Source organism: Hemiscyllium ocellatum, chromosome 1, assembly GCF_020745735.1.
Source record: "Hemiscyllium ocellatum isolate sHemOce1 chromosome 1, sHemOce1.pat.X.cur, whole genome shotgun sequence".
NCBI classification, from domain to species: domain Eukaryota; kingdom Metazoa; phylum Chordata; class Chondrichthyes; order Orectolobiformes; family Hemiscylliidae; genus Hemiscyllium; species Hemiscyllium ocellatum.
In genome coordinates this window covers 166,505,909-166,520,447 of record NC_083401.1, presented here as the reverse complement: position 1 = coordinate 166,520,447, position 14,539 = coordinate 166,505,909, and the positions used below count along the sequence as shown (strand labels likewise).

Genomic DNA, 14,539 nt, shown 5'->3' with positions numbered 1-14,539 from the left:
ATACTAGCAAGCCATCAGTATGATTAGTGAGATTTGGTTAGTAGATTTTCTGTAATTTTATTTTTTCAGACTTTTGAAATCCTAAATATCTTTAACATGAATAGCAAATTCTAATTGTGGCATGGTTTACAACAAATTCATGCCAGGATAAAACTGGGTCATTAAAATGGATAATTTGTCAAGCTATGAAAGTAAACTGGATATACTAACTTTGTTTAATAAATGCTCATAATGGACTTATGCATTTTCTTTGACAGCTGGTCACCCTGCTGCAGATGTGGATTGTTCCTTTATATTTCACAGTAAAACTTTACTGGTGGCGCTTTCTCTCCACATGGGGAATGTTCTCTGTTATAACCAGTTATGTCATCTTCAGAGCTACCCGCAAACCTCTTTCTGGAAGAACACCACGGTATGTACTCAAGTGAAAATTGGAGTTTTTTTTCTCAGCATTGATTTCTTCTGCCTTATTATAGATTGATTGACCAAATAATGAGCAATTTATAATTAACATTGGTATAAGTGATACAGGTAGATGCAGTTTTATTGCACACCTAGAGCATTTTTGAATTCCTGATGACTAGCAAGAAACAAGAGTGGACAACTCAATGATTAATACAGCAGGCTCAAAGCATTAAGATTATAGCTGATCTGATTTTTAACCTCCACTCTGTTCCTGCATACTCCAGATAATCATTCACTCCATTGATCTGCATATTGCTAACAAAACATTTTGTTGAAAGATCTGTAATTTTATGTACATTTTAAAAATTCTTCTTTGTGATGGTTTAACCAAAGAAGTTATTAGTATTTGTAAGGTACTATTATTGAAATCAACATTAAGCAATTCATAATCCAGCTTGCAATTCTTGTTTAATCTTGTTTGTTGCAACTGTGTTTTTAAGAGCTGTATTCTCTACTCATTTGAGTATTCAGATTTTGTTTAAAAACAATTGGAACGGTTCCACTAGCTTGTATACTAACCCTTGACAGTTTTAATCTACTTGCATCTTTTAGTCATGGTTTATTCTTTCTTTAGCTTCTTGATGTAAACAGAATCTTGGGTAACATTTGTTCAATCAATTGACTAATGTCTGTGCATCACAATTTTCTAATATACATTTATTGAAAACCTGCCGCCATAACCTGAAGCATTGTATTTAGAATACAAATAAATGTTTGTATGTGCAATACATATTTGGAGATGCTGGTCATTGAGTCAGAAGGTATGTAGTTTGCAAGCATATGGGACTTTTATGTTGTGTAGGTATAAATATCTAGGTATTGATTCACTTTGAGGAGAAAGTGAGGACTGCAGATGCTGGAGATCAGAGCTGAAAATGTGTTGCTGGAAAAGCGCAGCAGGTCAGGCAGCATCCAAGGAGCAGGAGAATCGACGTTTCGGGCATGAGCCCTTCTTCAGCATTCTTGCCCGAAACGTCGACTCTCCTGCTCATTGGCTGCTGCCTGGCCTGCTGTGCTTTTCCAGCAACACATCTTCAGCATTGATTCACTTTGACCAAATAAGTCCTATTCAGTTTGTTTTCTCATTTATTTGACCCCCACTGATGACTTTTTAGGCAAAGAAATGAAAAAGAATGAACAAGTGGTCTATGAAGCACCTTTAACCTCCTGAGCCATTCAGCAAGATCAGAGATGATCTTTGGCCTCATTAAAAGCTTTTTGAAAAAAATGGCAAGTCATTTTTCACCGTACGAACAATTGCTCATTTATGTGTATAGACTAGCCATCAGTGAAGATTTTAGGTTTTTTTTAAGTCTACTTTAGTTTTAATTCCAGAAGTTGTTTATATTTTCTCCTAATTAATGCAATCAGTTTTTAAATAGATCAGTTGTTATGAATGATGCAGTTGTTATGCTACCATTAACTCTGTAAATGACACCACCAGATTTGGTTCCATATTTATGATCTGGTGGTGAAAAGTGCTGTAATTTTATGAAATACTTTTACTGATTTAAGTGGATATTTAATGTGCTGTGTGCAAAAATACCAATTTTTCTGGTATTATTGTTTTTTGTATGGATCGAAATTCAAAAGTACAAGTGTTAACGGTGCCAAATAAATTAATATTGCTGTAATATTGTAATGCTTTGTTTTCCCCAGCAAGCTTTGATTGTATTCCCCAAATTTATGTTAGCCAATAAGTCATTAAGCTAAGATCCAACTTTTTTTTTGAGACCTTCTGCATTGTTGAGACTGAAAGTAAATGCTAGCTGAAGATGATATTGGCACAAGTAGCCAGAAAGTAATCTATTTTCTGTTATTTCTTTGGTGATTAAGAAAATACAGTTGTTTGAGAAAGTCAGTATTTATTTTTAGTATTGTGATTTTTCGTGATGGTATTATTAGACCAAGTCATATCCCAGAATGAAATCTAGCTTGATCGTTTCGTTTTAAATGTGGTATACATTTATTGAAAACATAGTCACAAAAGTCTACAAAGTTTAATTAATAACAGAACAAAAATGTTATGTAAAGGCAAAAACAGAAAAATAGGTTGAGATATAAAACACATTCAGACAGAAACCTTAAATTCAACAATCCATTTTCGAACACCAACAATTCACATCCATAGAGATTGTTCCTCTATATCATATATCAAATATCAAATATTTAAGTTCAACTTAGATTCTTCCCAGTTCTTTCCTGTGAGTTGTGAAGTCCACTTACTGAATACTCACAAAACGGAGTTAAAAATCCCACAACACCAGGTTATAGTCCAACAGGTTTAATTGGAAGCATGAGCTTTCAGAGCACCGCACCTTCTTCAGGTGATTGCTGCACAACCACCTGATGAAGGAGCAGCGCTCCGAAAGCTAGTGTGCTTCCAATTAAACCTGTTGGACTATAACCTGGTGTTGTGAATTTTTTAACTTTGTACACTCCAGTCCAACACCGGCATCTCCAAATCACTTAGAAATTTGCAGGTTACTTAATGCTGAAAAAGTCTAAACTCCTGGTCTGGAAGGTGCACAAACTAAACTTTTCTCCGAATAAAACCATGCGAGCACGTGTGTAGGAAAGAACTCGAACTGCTGCTCTTGGAATTTGGCTTTGAGCTGGATTGTTGACTGGGGACACTGGAGCGTCCATGAAACTGAGAGAATTGTGGATAGCATATACAGAACAGTAGAAATGGTAATACCGCAGGTTAAGATTCCACAAGGAGAAAGGGTTGGGTAACCACTAGCCAGAATAAGAGGACAAAGTGAACAATGTAGGGATTCCCATTGCTATTCCTTTGCAAAACAGAATGCTACTTTGGATACTGTTGGCAGGGGGACAATAGCCTTCCAGGGGAAATGAGTAACATCCAAATTCTTTGCACAGCAGTTGGCTGTACTGCACGGGTGAAGAGAAAAAAAAGTGTGAGAATGAAATAGTCTGGGGATTCAATTGTAAGGATAATAGCTAGATGTTTCTGTAGCTGCAAACAAGACTTCAGGATGGTGTATTGCTATTCTGGTGCTGAGGTCAAGAAGGAGAGAGTGGACAACCAGTGGTCATGCTACACATTGATATCCATGACAGGTTTATAAAGTAGGATGAGGTGCTAAAAGCCAGACATAGGGCTAAAGGTCAATTGAAATATAGAATCTCAAAGGCGGTGATCTCAGGATTACTGCCTATGCCATGTGCTAGTCATAAGGTATCGATTGAATGTGTGGCTAGAAAGATTGTGCAAGAGGTTGGGGTGGGGGGACAATCAGATTCCTGGGATATTGAGACGGGTTCTGGAAGAGGTAAGTGCAGTACAAACTGGGTGGGTTACATCGAGACAGGACCAGAGCTGAAAACGCAGGGCGCAAATTTGCTAATGTGGCTGGAGCGAGTTGAATTTAGAATGGCAGGGATATGGGAAACTCACCTGAGTGACAAAGGTGGCACGGTGGCTCAGTGGTTAGCATTGCTGCCTCACGGCGCTAGAGTCCCATGTTCGATTCTAGCCTTGGGCCACTGCCTGTGTGGAGTTTGCACATTCTCCCTGTGTCTGTGTGGGTGCTCCGGTTTCCTCCCTCAGTCCAAAGATGTGCAGCTTAGGTGAATTGGCCATGCCAAATTGCCCATAGTGTTAGGTGCAGGGATAAATGTAGGGGAATGGGTCTGGGTGAGTTGCTCTTCGGAGGGTAGGTGTGGACTTTTTGGGCCGAAGTGCCTGTTTCCACACTGTCGCTAATCTAATCTAATCTAATCAAAAAAAAGGACAGTTGTAAAAGAAAGAACAGTAAAATGCAAAAAAAAAACTGGTAATCAAGAACAGGAAGCAAACAGGACTATTACGATGATTAAAGATTCGCAGAAATATACAGTGCACAAGAGGCTCATTGGATCTGCATCAAAAAAAACCTTCTCTAAATCTGCTAGTCCTACTTTCCAGTATTTGATCCATAGTCATTTCAAGTGCTCATCCAAGTATTTAATGGCAAGAAGGCAAGTTTAAAGGCTTGGTATCTTAATACACAAAACTTTCAAAACAAGTTAGAAGAAATGGCAATGCAAATCAAGGTAAAAGGATCTGATGCTGCAGTCATTATAGTGATATGGTTAAGGAGATCAGAACTGGAATTTTGGAAAGACAGAATGGAAGGAAAAGGTGGTTGGATAGCACTGTTAATAAGATGAAATAAAGACAGTTGGGGTGGAGAGAATAGAGAGAATCTAGGTTTGGAGTCCATTTGGGTGGAGATTTTAAAAAGAAAAAGCAAGAAAAAGAAGATATTGACAGGAATAGTGTTTTAGCCCCCAAATCAGTATCCTCACTATAGGAGTGGATAGAAATGTGAATCCGGGGCAAACATTTGGCTGGAATTGTACCTGGCATATAGGAAGATGATTCTGCTTGTTGGAGGTCACTAATCTCAGTTCCAGGGCATCTCTATACGAGTTCCTCAGGGTAGTGTCTTAGGACGAGCCATTTACAGCTACTTCATCAAAGACTTCCTTCCATCATCGGGTCAGAAGTGGGAATGTTCACCAATGAGTGCACAATGTTCAGCACCATTTGTGACTCCTCATACTGAAGCAGTCTGTGTTCAATATTCAGGTTTGGGCTGACACATGGCAAGTAACATGCATAGAACAAATGCCAGCCAATGACTACCTCCAATAAGAAACAATAACCACCACTCTTGGACATTCAGTGGTGTTACCATCAATGAATCCTGCATTCTGTAGATTACCATTGACCTGAAACCCAACTGATTTGCCATAAAAATAGGAGCTACAAAAACAAGTCTCAAAGCTGCACTGGATGAGTGCAGCTCTTAACAACACTCAGAAGCTTGACACCATCTAGGGCAAAGCAACCCACTTGATTGGCAGCACATCCACAAATATCCACACTCTTCTTCAGTGCTGTGTACATATTGCTGCTGTTAAATGTGAAGCTGAAATTCACCAAAGATATTTGAACAGCACCTTCTAAGCTCAGCACCACTTTCATCTTGAAGGATGAGGTCAGCAGATACGTGGAAGACAACAAGCTGCAAGTTGCCCTCCAAGGCATTCACCATCCTGACTTGGAAATACATGACCATTCTTCACTGTTGCTGGGTCAAAATCCTGGACTTCCCTCCTTAAGCGCATTATGGATCAATCTACAGCACATAACTGCCCTGTTGACCCACTGCACTCCACCATCAGCTTTAAGGGCAGCTAGCAGCAAGCAATAAAAGTGCTTGCAAGCTAACGCCACCCAAGTCCCATCAGTGAATAAAGGAAAAAAAAGCCATAGCAGCATGTAAAAAGATAGAGCTATAATTATGAGTGATTTTAACCTTCATGTTGATTGGGTTAATCAAGTTAGAAAATGTAGCTATGAGTGCATGAGTATTTCTTGGAGCAATATGTCATGGAGCCAACCAGGGAACAGGCTATCATAAACCGGGCAATGGGTGATGAGGCATATTTAATAAATGACCTCAGCAAAAGATCCCTGAGGAAGTTGTGCACATAACACGACAATTTAATATTTAGTTTGAGTAATTAGACTGAAATGAGGATAGTTAGCTAAAATGGATTGGATGAGAAGATTAGCTGGAAAGATAGTAAGCAAGAGGCGGCTGGCGTATGAGGTGAATCATGATTCTCAGCAAAAATATATCCCAGTAAGCAGGTAAGACAGAGGAATAGTCCAACCATGGCTAACCAAGGAAATTAAGAGTATTAAGTTGAAAGGAGAAGCATGTAAAGATGCAAAAGTCAGTGATCGTCCTGACGACTGAGGTGAATTCAGAATCCAGCAAAGGAGGACTACTACAATAACAGCTGAAAATGTGTTGCTGGTTAAAGCGCAACAGGTCAGGCAGCATCCAAGGAACAGGAAATTCGACGTTTCGGACATAAGCTCTTCATCATGAAGGGCTTATGCCCGAAACGTTGAATTTCCTGTTCCTTGGATGCTGCCTGACCTGCTGCGCTTTAACCAGCAACACATTTTCAGCTCTGATCTCCAGCATCTGCAGACCTCACGTTTTACTACTGCAATAACAGGCAGGGAAAAATTGATTGACACCACATCCACAAACATCCACTCCCTTCATCACCACCACTCTGTTGTTAAGTGTAATGTTGAAATTCAGTTAGCGAGGAATATAAAAGCATAGTCAAAGTGAACATTCGCGAATGAGTGGGGAGGTACTGTTTTTAGGATCAAGGAAATGGCAGAGGAGTTGAACAGATATTTTGCATCAGTCTTTATTTGCTCATTTTGGAAGGAGAATAAAAACATAACTCAAATATAAAGACAGCTGTACATGTTGTTTGGGGAGACATGGTGTGCTTAAGTCCCATGGTTAGGGTCAGAATCACACTGCCCCTCTCAAAAGCTTTTGATTTAATAAATTTGATTGACTTGCTCCTAAATTTGAGTTTTATTGATTTTACTACAACTGTTTGTGGACCACCCCAGTGACTCTGAATCCATAGATCAGCCTTACACTAATTACAATCTTACATCTACACCAATTCTTCCAAGAGAAAATGGGGATATTGGTTAAAGTCTGCGGTTGTTAATCTCTCGAAGGCTAGAGGGCTGCAGAGTACCTAATAGACAGAGGATGCTGTTTCCCAAGCTTGTATTGAGCTTCAAACAAGCCATGAAGAAGACGAGATATCAATGTGTGAGAGAGATGGAGAATCAGTGGTACTTGGCTGGAAGAGTCAGATCTATGGCACAGAATAAAGCCTTTCAGCCTATCAAGTCTGCACCAGTCAAAAACACCTAAGTATTCTAATCTCACTTTCCAGCACTTTGCCCATAACCTTTCATGCCTTGGCATGGCAAGATCATATCTAAATACTACCTGAGTGTTTTAAGGGTTTCTGTCCTCTACCACCCTTTCAGCTAGAGAGTTCGTGATTCCCACTCGCCTCTTTTCCTCACATCCCCATAAATCTCCTGTCCTTCATCTTCAACCTAATGCTCCCTGGTCTCTCCACTGAGGAGAAAGGTCTCCTCATCTACCTGATGCCCCTCATTTTTATACATCTTTGTCATGCCACCTCTCAAACTTGTCTGCTCCAAAGAACACATCCCCCATTATCCAGTCTTTCTTCATACTTAAAACTGTCCAACCCTAGCAATATGCTGGTAAATCTCCTCTGCATCATCTTTAGTGCGATCGTTTCTCTCCTATAATATAAGAGAAAGTGAGGACTGCAGATGCTGGAGATCAGAGCTGAAAAATGTGTTGCTGGTTAAAGCGCAGCAGGTCAGGCAGCATCCAAGGAACAGGAGAATCGACTTTTTGGGCATAAGCCCTTCTTCAGGAATGAGGAAGGTGTGCCAAGCAGGCTAAGGGAGGAGGGACTTGGGGGAGAGGCGTTGGGAATGCGATAGGTAGAAGGAAGTTAAGGTGAGGGTGATAGGCCAGAGAGGGGGTGGGGGCGGAGAGATCGGGAAGAAGATTGCAGGTCAAGAAGGCGGTGCTGAGTCTGAGGGTTGGGGTTGAGATAAGGTGGGGGGAGGGGAAATGAGGAAGCTGGAGAAATCTGCATTCGTCCCTTGTGGTTGGAGGGTTCCGAGGTGGAAGATGAGACGCTCTTCCTCCAGGCGTCGTGTTGCCATGGTCTGGCAATGGACGAGGCTAAGGACCTGCATGTCCTTGGCGGAGTGGAAGGGGGAGTTAAAGTGTTCAGCCACGGGACGGTTGGGTTGGTTGGTGCGGCTACACTGGCACCACCCCCCACCACTCTCCACCGCATCTCCTCCACTTCCCGCTCCTCTGCCCTTGAACCCCGCCCCTCCAATTGCCATCAGGACAGAACCCCACTGGTCCTCACCTACCACCCCACCAACCTCCAGATACATTGTATCATCCTTCGTCATTTCTGCCACCTCCAAACAGACCCCACCACCAAGGATATATTTCTCTCCCCTCCCCGATCAGTGTTCCGGAAAGACCACTCCCTCCGCGACTCCCTCTTCAGGTGCACACCCCCCACGAACCCAACCTCCACTCCCGGCACCTTCCCCTGCAACCGCAAGAAATGCAATACTTGCGCCTACACCTCCCCCCTCACTTCCCTCCAAGGCCCCAAGGGATCCTTCCATATCCATCACAAATTTATCTACACCTCCACACACATCATTTACTGTATCCGCTGCACCCGATGTGGCCTCCTCTACGTTGGGGAGACAGGCCGCCTACTTGCGGAATGTTTCAGAGAACACCTCTGGGACACCCGCACCAACCAACCCAACCACCCCGTAGCTGAACACTTTAACTCCCCCTCCCACTCCGCCAAGGACATGCAGGTCCTTTGCTTCCTTCATCACCAGATCATGGCAACACGATGCCTAGAGGAAGAGCGCCTCATCTTCCACCTAGGAACCCTCCAACCACAAGGGATGAATGCAGATTTCTCCAGCTTCCTCATGTCCCCTCCCCCCCACCTTTTCTCAGTCCCAACCCTCGGACTCAGCACTGCCTTCTTGACTTGCAATCTTCTTCCCGACCTCTTCGCCCCACCCCCTCTCCGGCCTATTACCCTCACCTTAACCTTCTTCCACCTATCGCATTCCCAACACCCCTGCCCCAAGTCCCTCCTCCCTACCTTTTATCTTTGCCTATTTGGCACACCCTCCTCATTCCTGAAGAAGGGCTTATGCCCGAAATGTCAATTCACCTGCTCCTTGGATGCTGCCTGACCTGCGCTTTTCCAGCAACACATTTTTCAGCCCTCCTATAATATGTTGAGAACTGCAAAGAATATTGTACTTGAATGTTTTATACAGTTCTCGTATAATATCACTGGTGTTAGAATTTGTGCCTTGTCTAATGAAGTCTGGTTTCCCATGTGTTCTTAATCATTTTATCTATTCCATTACATTAAAGGACTGGTGGACATGGATACCAAAGTCCCTCTGATCCTCAGTGCTCCCCAGGGTCCCGTTGTTCATATATTTACTTGCCTTTTTTGTCCAGCCCAACTGCATCATTTCACACTTATCTGGACTAAATTACATTTGTCACTGAGCAGTCCATCTGACCAGACTATCTATATACTCCTGTAATCTGAGGTTATCTACCTCAATATTTATTATCCCATCAGTTTTTGTAACATCAGTGAATTTACTGAGCAACCCTTCTACGTTCAAATATAAATTATTTATATTTACCACAAACAGCAAAGGCCCAACAGACATTCCTACATGACCTCGCTGGACACTGGCAAGTCACAAACTCCTCTCAACCATCACCCCCACTTCCTGCTTTCAGTCAATTGTGGATCCAATTTGCCAAATTTCCTTGAACTCCATGGACTCCTAGCTTTGCTTTCGGCCTCCCATATGAGCCTTATCAAAACCCTTGATGAAGTCCAAGTTATGGGCGGCACGGTGGCACAGTGGTTAGCACTGCTGCCTCACAGCGCCTGAAGACCCGGGTTCAATTCCCGACTCAGGCGACTGACTGTGTGGAGTTTGCACGTTCTCCCCGTGTCTGCGTGGGTTTCCTCCGGGTGCTCCGGTTTCCTCCCACAGTCCAAAGATGTGCGGGTCAGGTGAATTGGCCATGCTAAATTTGCCCATAGTGTTAGGTAAGGGGTAATGTAGGGGTATGGGTGGGTTTCGCTTCGGCGGGTCGGTGTGGACTTGTTGGGCCGAAGGGCCTGTTTCCACACTGTAAGTGTAAGTAAGTGTAAGTCTAATCTAAAGTACGTGAAATGCATTACCCTCTACACATGCAATAACTACTTTGAAAAATTCAATCAAATTGGCCAGACATGACCTCACCTTAATAAAACCATGTTGACTGTTCTTGATTAATTTAAGTGTAGGTTAATTTTGGACCTCAAAATTCCATGCACTAGTTTCGCCAGCACTGAGGTTAATCTGACTGACTTGTAGTTGTTTGGTTTATTCCTTCCTCCCTTCTTGAATAACAGTACCACATGGCTCTCCTCCAGTCCTCTGGCACTTCTGCAGTGGTCAGAGAGGAATTGAAAATTGCCAGTGCCTCTATTCCATTGCTTGCCTCTCTCAGTAGCTAGGGTTACACTTCTTTCTTGCCAATTTCCCCTTTGCCTTAACTGGCCTGTACTTCTTATGCCTCTCTGACTCGCTTACTGTTTCTAATTTTGGCTCTGCATCTCCCCCTGCTGAACCTTTTCTCTGGATCCCACCCTTCTGCTCAGTTACTTCTCTACTTCGACATGGAACCAGAATCAATCCAGAGATTACTACCTTTGAGATCCTGTTTTTTTTTTGATTGACCTCATAGCTCCCCAAGTTCTATTTGCAGAACCTCATCCCTTTTCTACCTGTATATACCTCAACCTGTTTGCCTTCTCCATTTCAGGGTGCCCTGTTAGCCAGTGACAGCCTGATCCTGGTACCATGGAAATAACGTGCCCTGCTGTAGCCCACTTTATAGCTATCTATTCCTGTCTGTTCCCCTAACAACTGAATCCCCCACCACTCTAGTCCTGCCATTTTTCATTCTCTCTTGTCCAGTTGATCCTCCCATTATGCCACGAATTTGGCGGCAACTGTTTTCTCCTGCACAGTCAATCTGCCCCACCAGTATCCAAAACTATATATCCTTAGAAGTGAGATGACTGCAGGGGACTCCTGCATTGCCTGCCTTCTGCCCTCTAATCTGGTCCAATAGTCACCCATGCCCTTCCTCTTTACCTGTGGTGTGAGCACCTCACTGAATGTGCTGTCCATGACAAAGAATTGTGGTTGCGCCATGGTGAATTCACCAGTAACTCTGAAATGCTGATAGCCAGTAGCTGCAGCTCGACACACTTCTTGCATGCATGGTCACTATGGGAGACTGGTTAGCAAGGTTAGATCTCATGGAGATATCATTTGGATACAGAACTGGCCCAAAGGAAGAAGACAGAGGGTGGTGGTGCAGGATTGTTTTTCAGACTGGAGGCCTGTGACCAGTGGAGTGCCACAAGGATCAATGCTGGGACCTCTACTTTTTGTCATTTACATAAATGATTTGGATACGAGCATAACAGAGGTATAGTTAGTAAGTTTGCAGATGACGCCAAAATTAGAGGTGTAGTGGACAGTGAAGAAGGTTACCTCAGCTTACAACAGGATCTTGACCAGATGGGCCAATGGGCTGAGAAGTGGCAGATGGAGTTTAATTCAGATAAATGTGAGGTGCTGCATTTTTGGAAAACAAATCTTAGCAGGACTTATACACACAATGATAAGGTTCTAGAGAGTGTTGCTGAACAAAGAGACCTTGGAGTGCAGGTTCATAGCTCCTTGAAAGTGGAGTCGCAGGTACATAGGATAGTGAAGGAGGAGTTTGGTATGCTTTCTGTAGTGGTTCTGTTCACCGAGCTGGAAGTTTTTGTTGCAAACGTTTCGTCCCCTGGCTAGGAGACATCATCAGTGCTGTGGAGCCTCCTGCGAAGCGCTTCTTTGATGTTCCTTCCGGCATTTATAGTGGTCTGTCCTTGCCGCTTCCGGGTGTCAGTTTCAGCTGTCCGCTGTAGTGATTGGTATATTGGGTCCAGGTCGATGTGTCTGTTGATGGAGTTTGTGGATGAATGCCATGCCTCTAGGAATTCCCTGGCTGTTCTCTGTCTGGCTTGCCCTATGATAGTAGTGTTTTCCCAGTCGAATTCATGTTGCTTGTTGTCTGAGTGTGTGGCTACTAGGGATAGCTGGTCGTGTCATTTCGTGGCTAGTTGGTGTTCATGTATGCGGATTGTTAGCTGTCTTCCTGTTTGTCCTATATAGTGTTTTGTGCAGTCCTTGCATGGTATTTTATAAACTACATTAGTTTTGCTCATGTTGGGTATTGGCTCCTTTGTTCTAGTAAGTTGTTGTCTGAGCGTGGCTGTTGGTTTGTGTGCCGTTATGAGTCCTAAGGGTCGCAGTAGTCTGGCTGTCAGTTCTGAGACGCTCCTGACGTATGGTAGTGTGGCTAGTCCTTTTGGTTGTGGCTTGTCCTCGTTCCGTGGTCTATCTCTTAGGCATCTGGTGATAAAGTTGCGCAGGTATCCGTTTTTGGCGAATACCTTGTATAGGTGTTCCTCTTCCTCTTTTTGCAGTTCTGGTGTACTGCAGTGTGTTGTAGCTCTTTTGAATAGTGTCCTGATGCAGCTTCGTTTGTGTGTGTTGGGGTGGTTACTTTCATAGTTTAGGACTTGGTCTGTGTGTGTTGTTTTCCTGTGTACCCTTGTGGTGAATTCTCCGTTCGGTGTTCTCTGTACTATCACGTCTAGGAATGGGAGTTGGCTATCCTTTTCTACTTCTCTCGTGAATCGGATGCCTGTGAGTGTGGCGTTGATGATCCGGTGTGTTTTTCTATTTCCGTGTTTTTGATGATTACCAAAGTGTCATCGACATATCTGACCCAGAGTTTGAGTTGAATTTGTGGTAGGGCTGTTTGTTCTAACCTTTGCATAACTGCCTCTGCTATGAGTCCCGAGATTGGTGATCCCATGGGTGTTCCGTTGATTTGTTCGTATATCTGATTGTTGAATGTAAAGTGTGTAGTGAGGCACAAGTCCAGTAGTTTAAGTATGCCGTCTTTGTTGATAGGTTCCGCCTCCTGTTTTCTGTTATGTATGTCCAGTAGGTTGGCTATTGTTCCTCTGGCTAGGGTTTTGTCAATCGAAGTGAACAGTGCCGTCACGTCGAATGAGATCATGGTTTCTTCTTTGTCTATGTGTGTATTCCTGATGGCGTCCAAGAATTCCTGTGTTGATTGTATGGAGTGTTTGGATCCGCTGACCAGGTGTTTCAGTTTCTGTTGTAGTTCTTTGGCCAGTTTGTATGCTGGTGTCCCTGGTAGTGATACTATGGGTCTGAGTGGGATGTCTGGTTTGTGTACTTTGGGTAGTCCATAGAATCTGCACAAAACACTATATAGGACAAACAGGAAGACAGCTAACAATCCGCATACATGAACACCAACTAGCCACGAAATGACACGACCAGCTATCCCTAGTAGCCACACACTCAAACAACAAGCAACATGAATTCGACTGGGAAAACACTACTATCATAGGGCAAGCCAGACAGAGAACAGCCAGGGAATTCCTAGAGGCATGGCATTCATCCACAAATTCCATCAACAGACACATCAACCTGGACCCAATATACCAATCACTACAGCGGACAGCTGAAACTGACACCCGGAAGCGGCAAGGACAGACCACTATAAATGCCGGAAGGAACATCAAAGAAGTGCTTCGCAGGAGGCTCCACAGCACTGATGATGTCTCCTAGCCAGGGGACGAAACGTTTGCAACAAAAACTTCCAGCTCGGCGAACAGAACCACTACAACAAGCACCCGAGCTACAAATCTTCGCACAAACTTTGGTATGCTTTCCTTTATTGGTCAGACTATTGAGTACAGGAGTTGGGAGGTCATTTTGCGGCTGTACAGGACATTGGTTAGGCCACTGTTGGAATATTGCGTGCAATTCTGATCCCCTTCTTAACAGAAAGATGTTGTGAAACTTGAAAGGGTTCAGAAAAACATTACAAGGATGTTGCCAGGGTTGGAGGATTTGAGATGTCGGGAGAGGCTGAACTGGCTGGGCTGTTTTCCTTGGATCATCGGAGGCTGAGGGGTGACCTTATAGAGGTTAACAAAATTGAAGGGCATGAATAGGATGAATAGACAAAGTTTTTTCCCTGGGGTTGGGAAGTCCAGAACTAGAGGGCATAGGTTTAGGGTGAGAGGGGAAAGATATAACAGAGACCTAAGGGGCAACCTTTTCACACAGAGGGTGGTACGTGTATGGAATGAGCTGCCAGAGGAAGTGGTGGAGGCTGGTACAATTGCAACATTTAAGAGGCATCTGGATGGGTATTTAAATAGGAAGGGTTTGGAGGGATATGGGCCGGGTGCTGGCAGGTAGGACTAGATTGGGTTGGGATATCGGGTCAGCATGGACTGGTTGGGCCGAAGGGTCTGTATCCATCTCTATGACTCTATAACTGAAACTTCTGTGATTTGCCACATAGTACACGAGGGGCATTGTATGGTCTCTGTTGCCATGACCTCTGTTTAACTCTTTCGTTCGTTCCCT

The 14,539-nt window shown here is 43.5% G+C and overlaps 1 protein-coding gene across 1 annotated transcript in view; it reads left to right on the top strand.

Annotated features, from left to right (window-relative positions):
* The window catches only part of LOC132820771 (RING finger protein 175-like), a 60,279-nt gene that overhangs the window by 16,814 nt on the left and 28,926 nt on the right, over positions 1-14,539 (top strand). Inside the window, exon 4 of the mRNA XM_060833067.1 lies at positions 258-412. Within this exon, the coding sequence (XP_060689050.1) occupies positions 258-412 (155 nt within the window). The remainder of the gene's footprint in view (positions 1-257; positions 413-14,539) is intronic.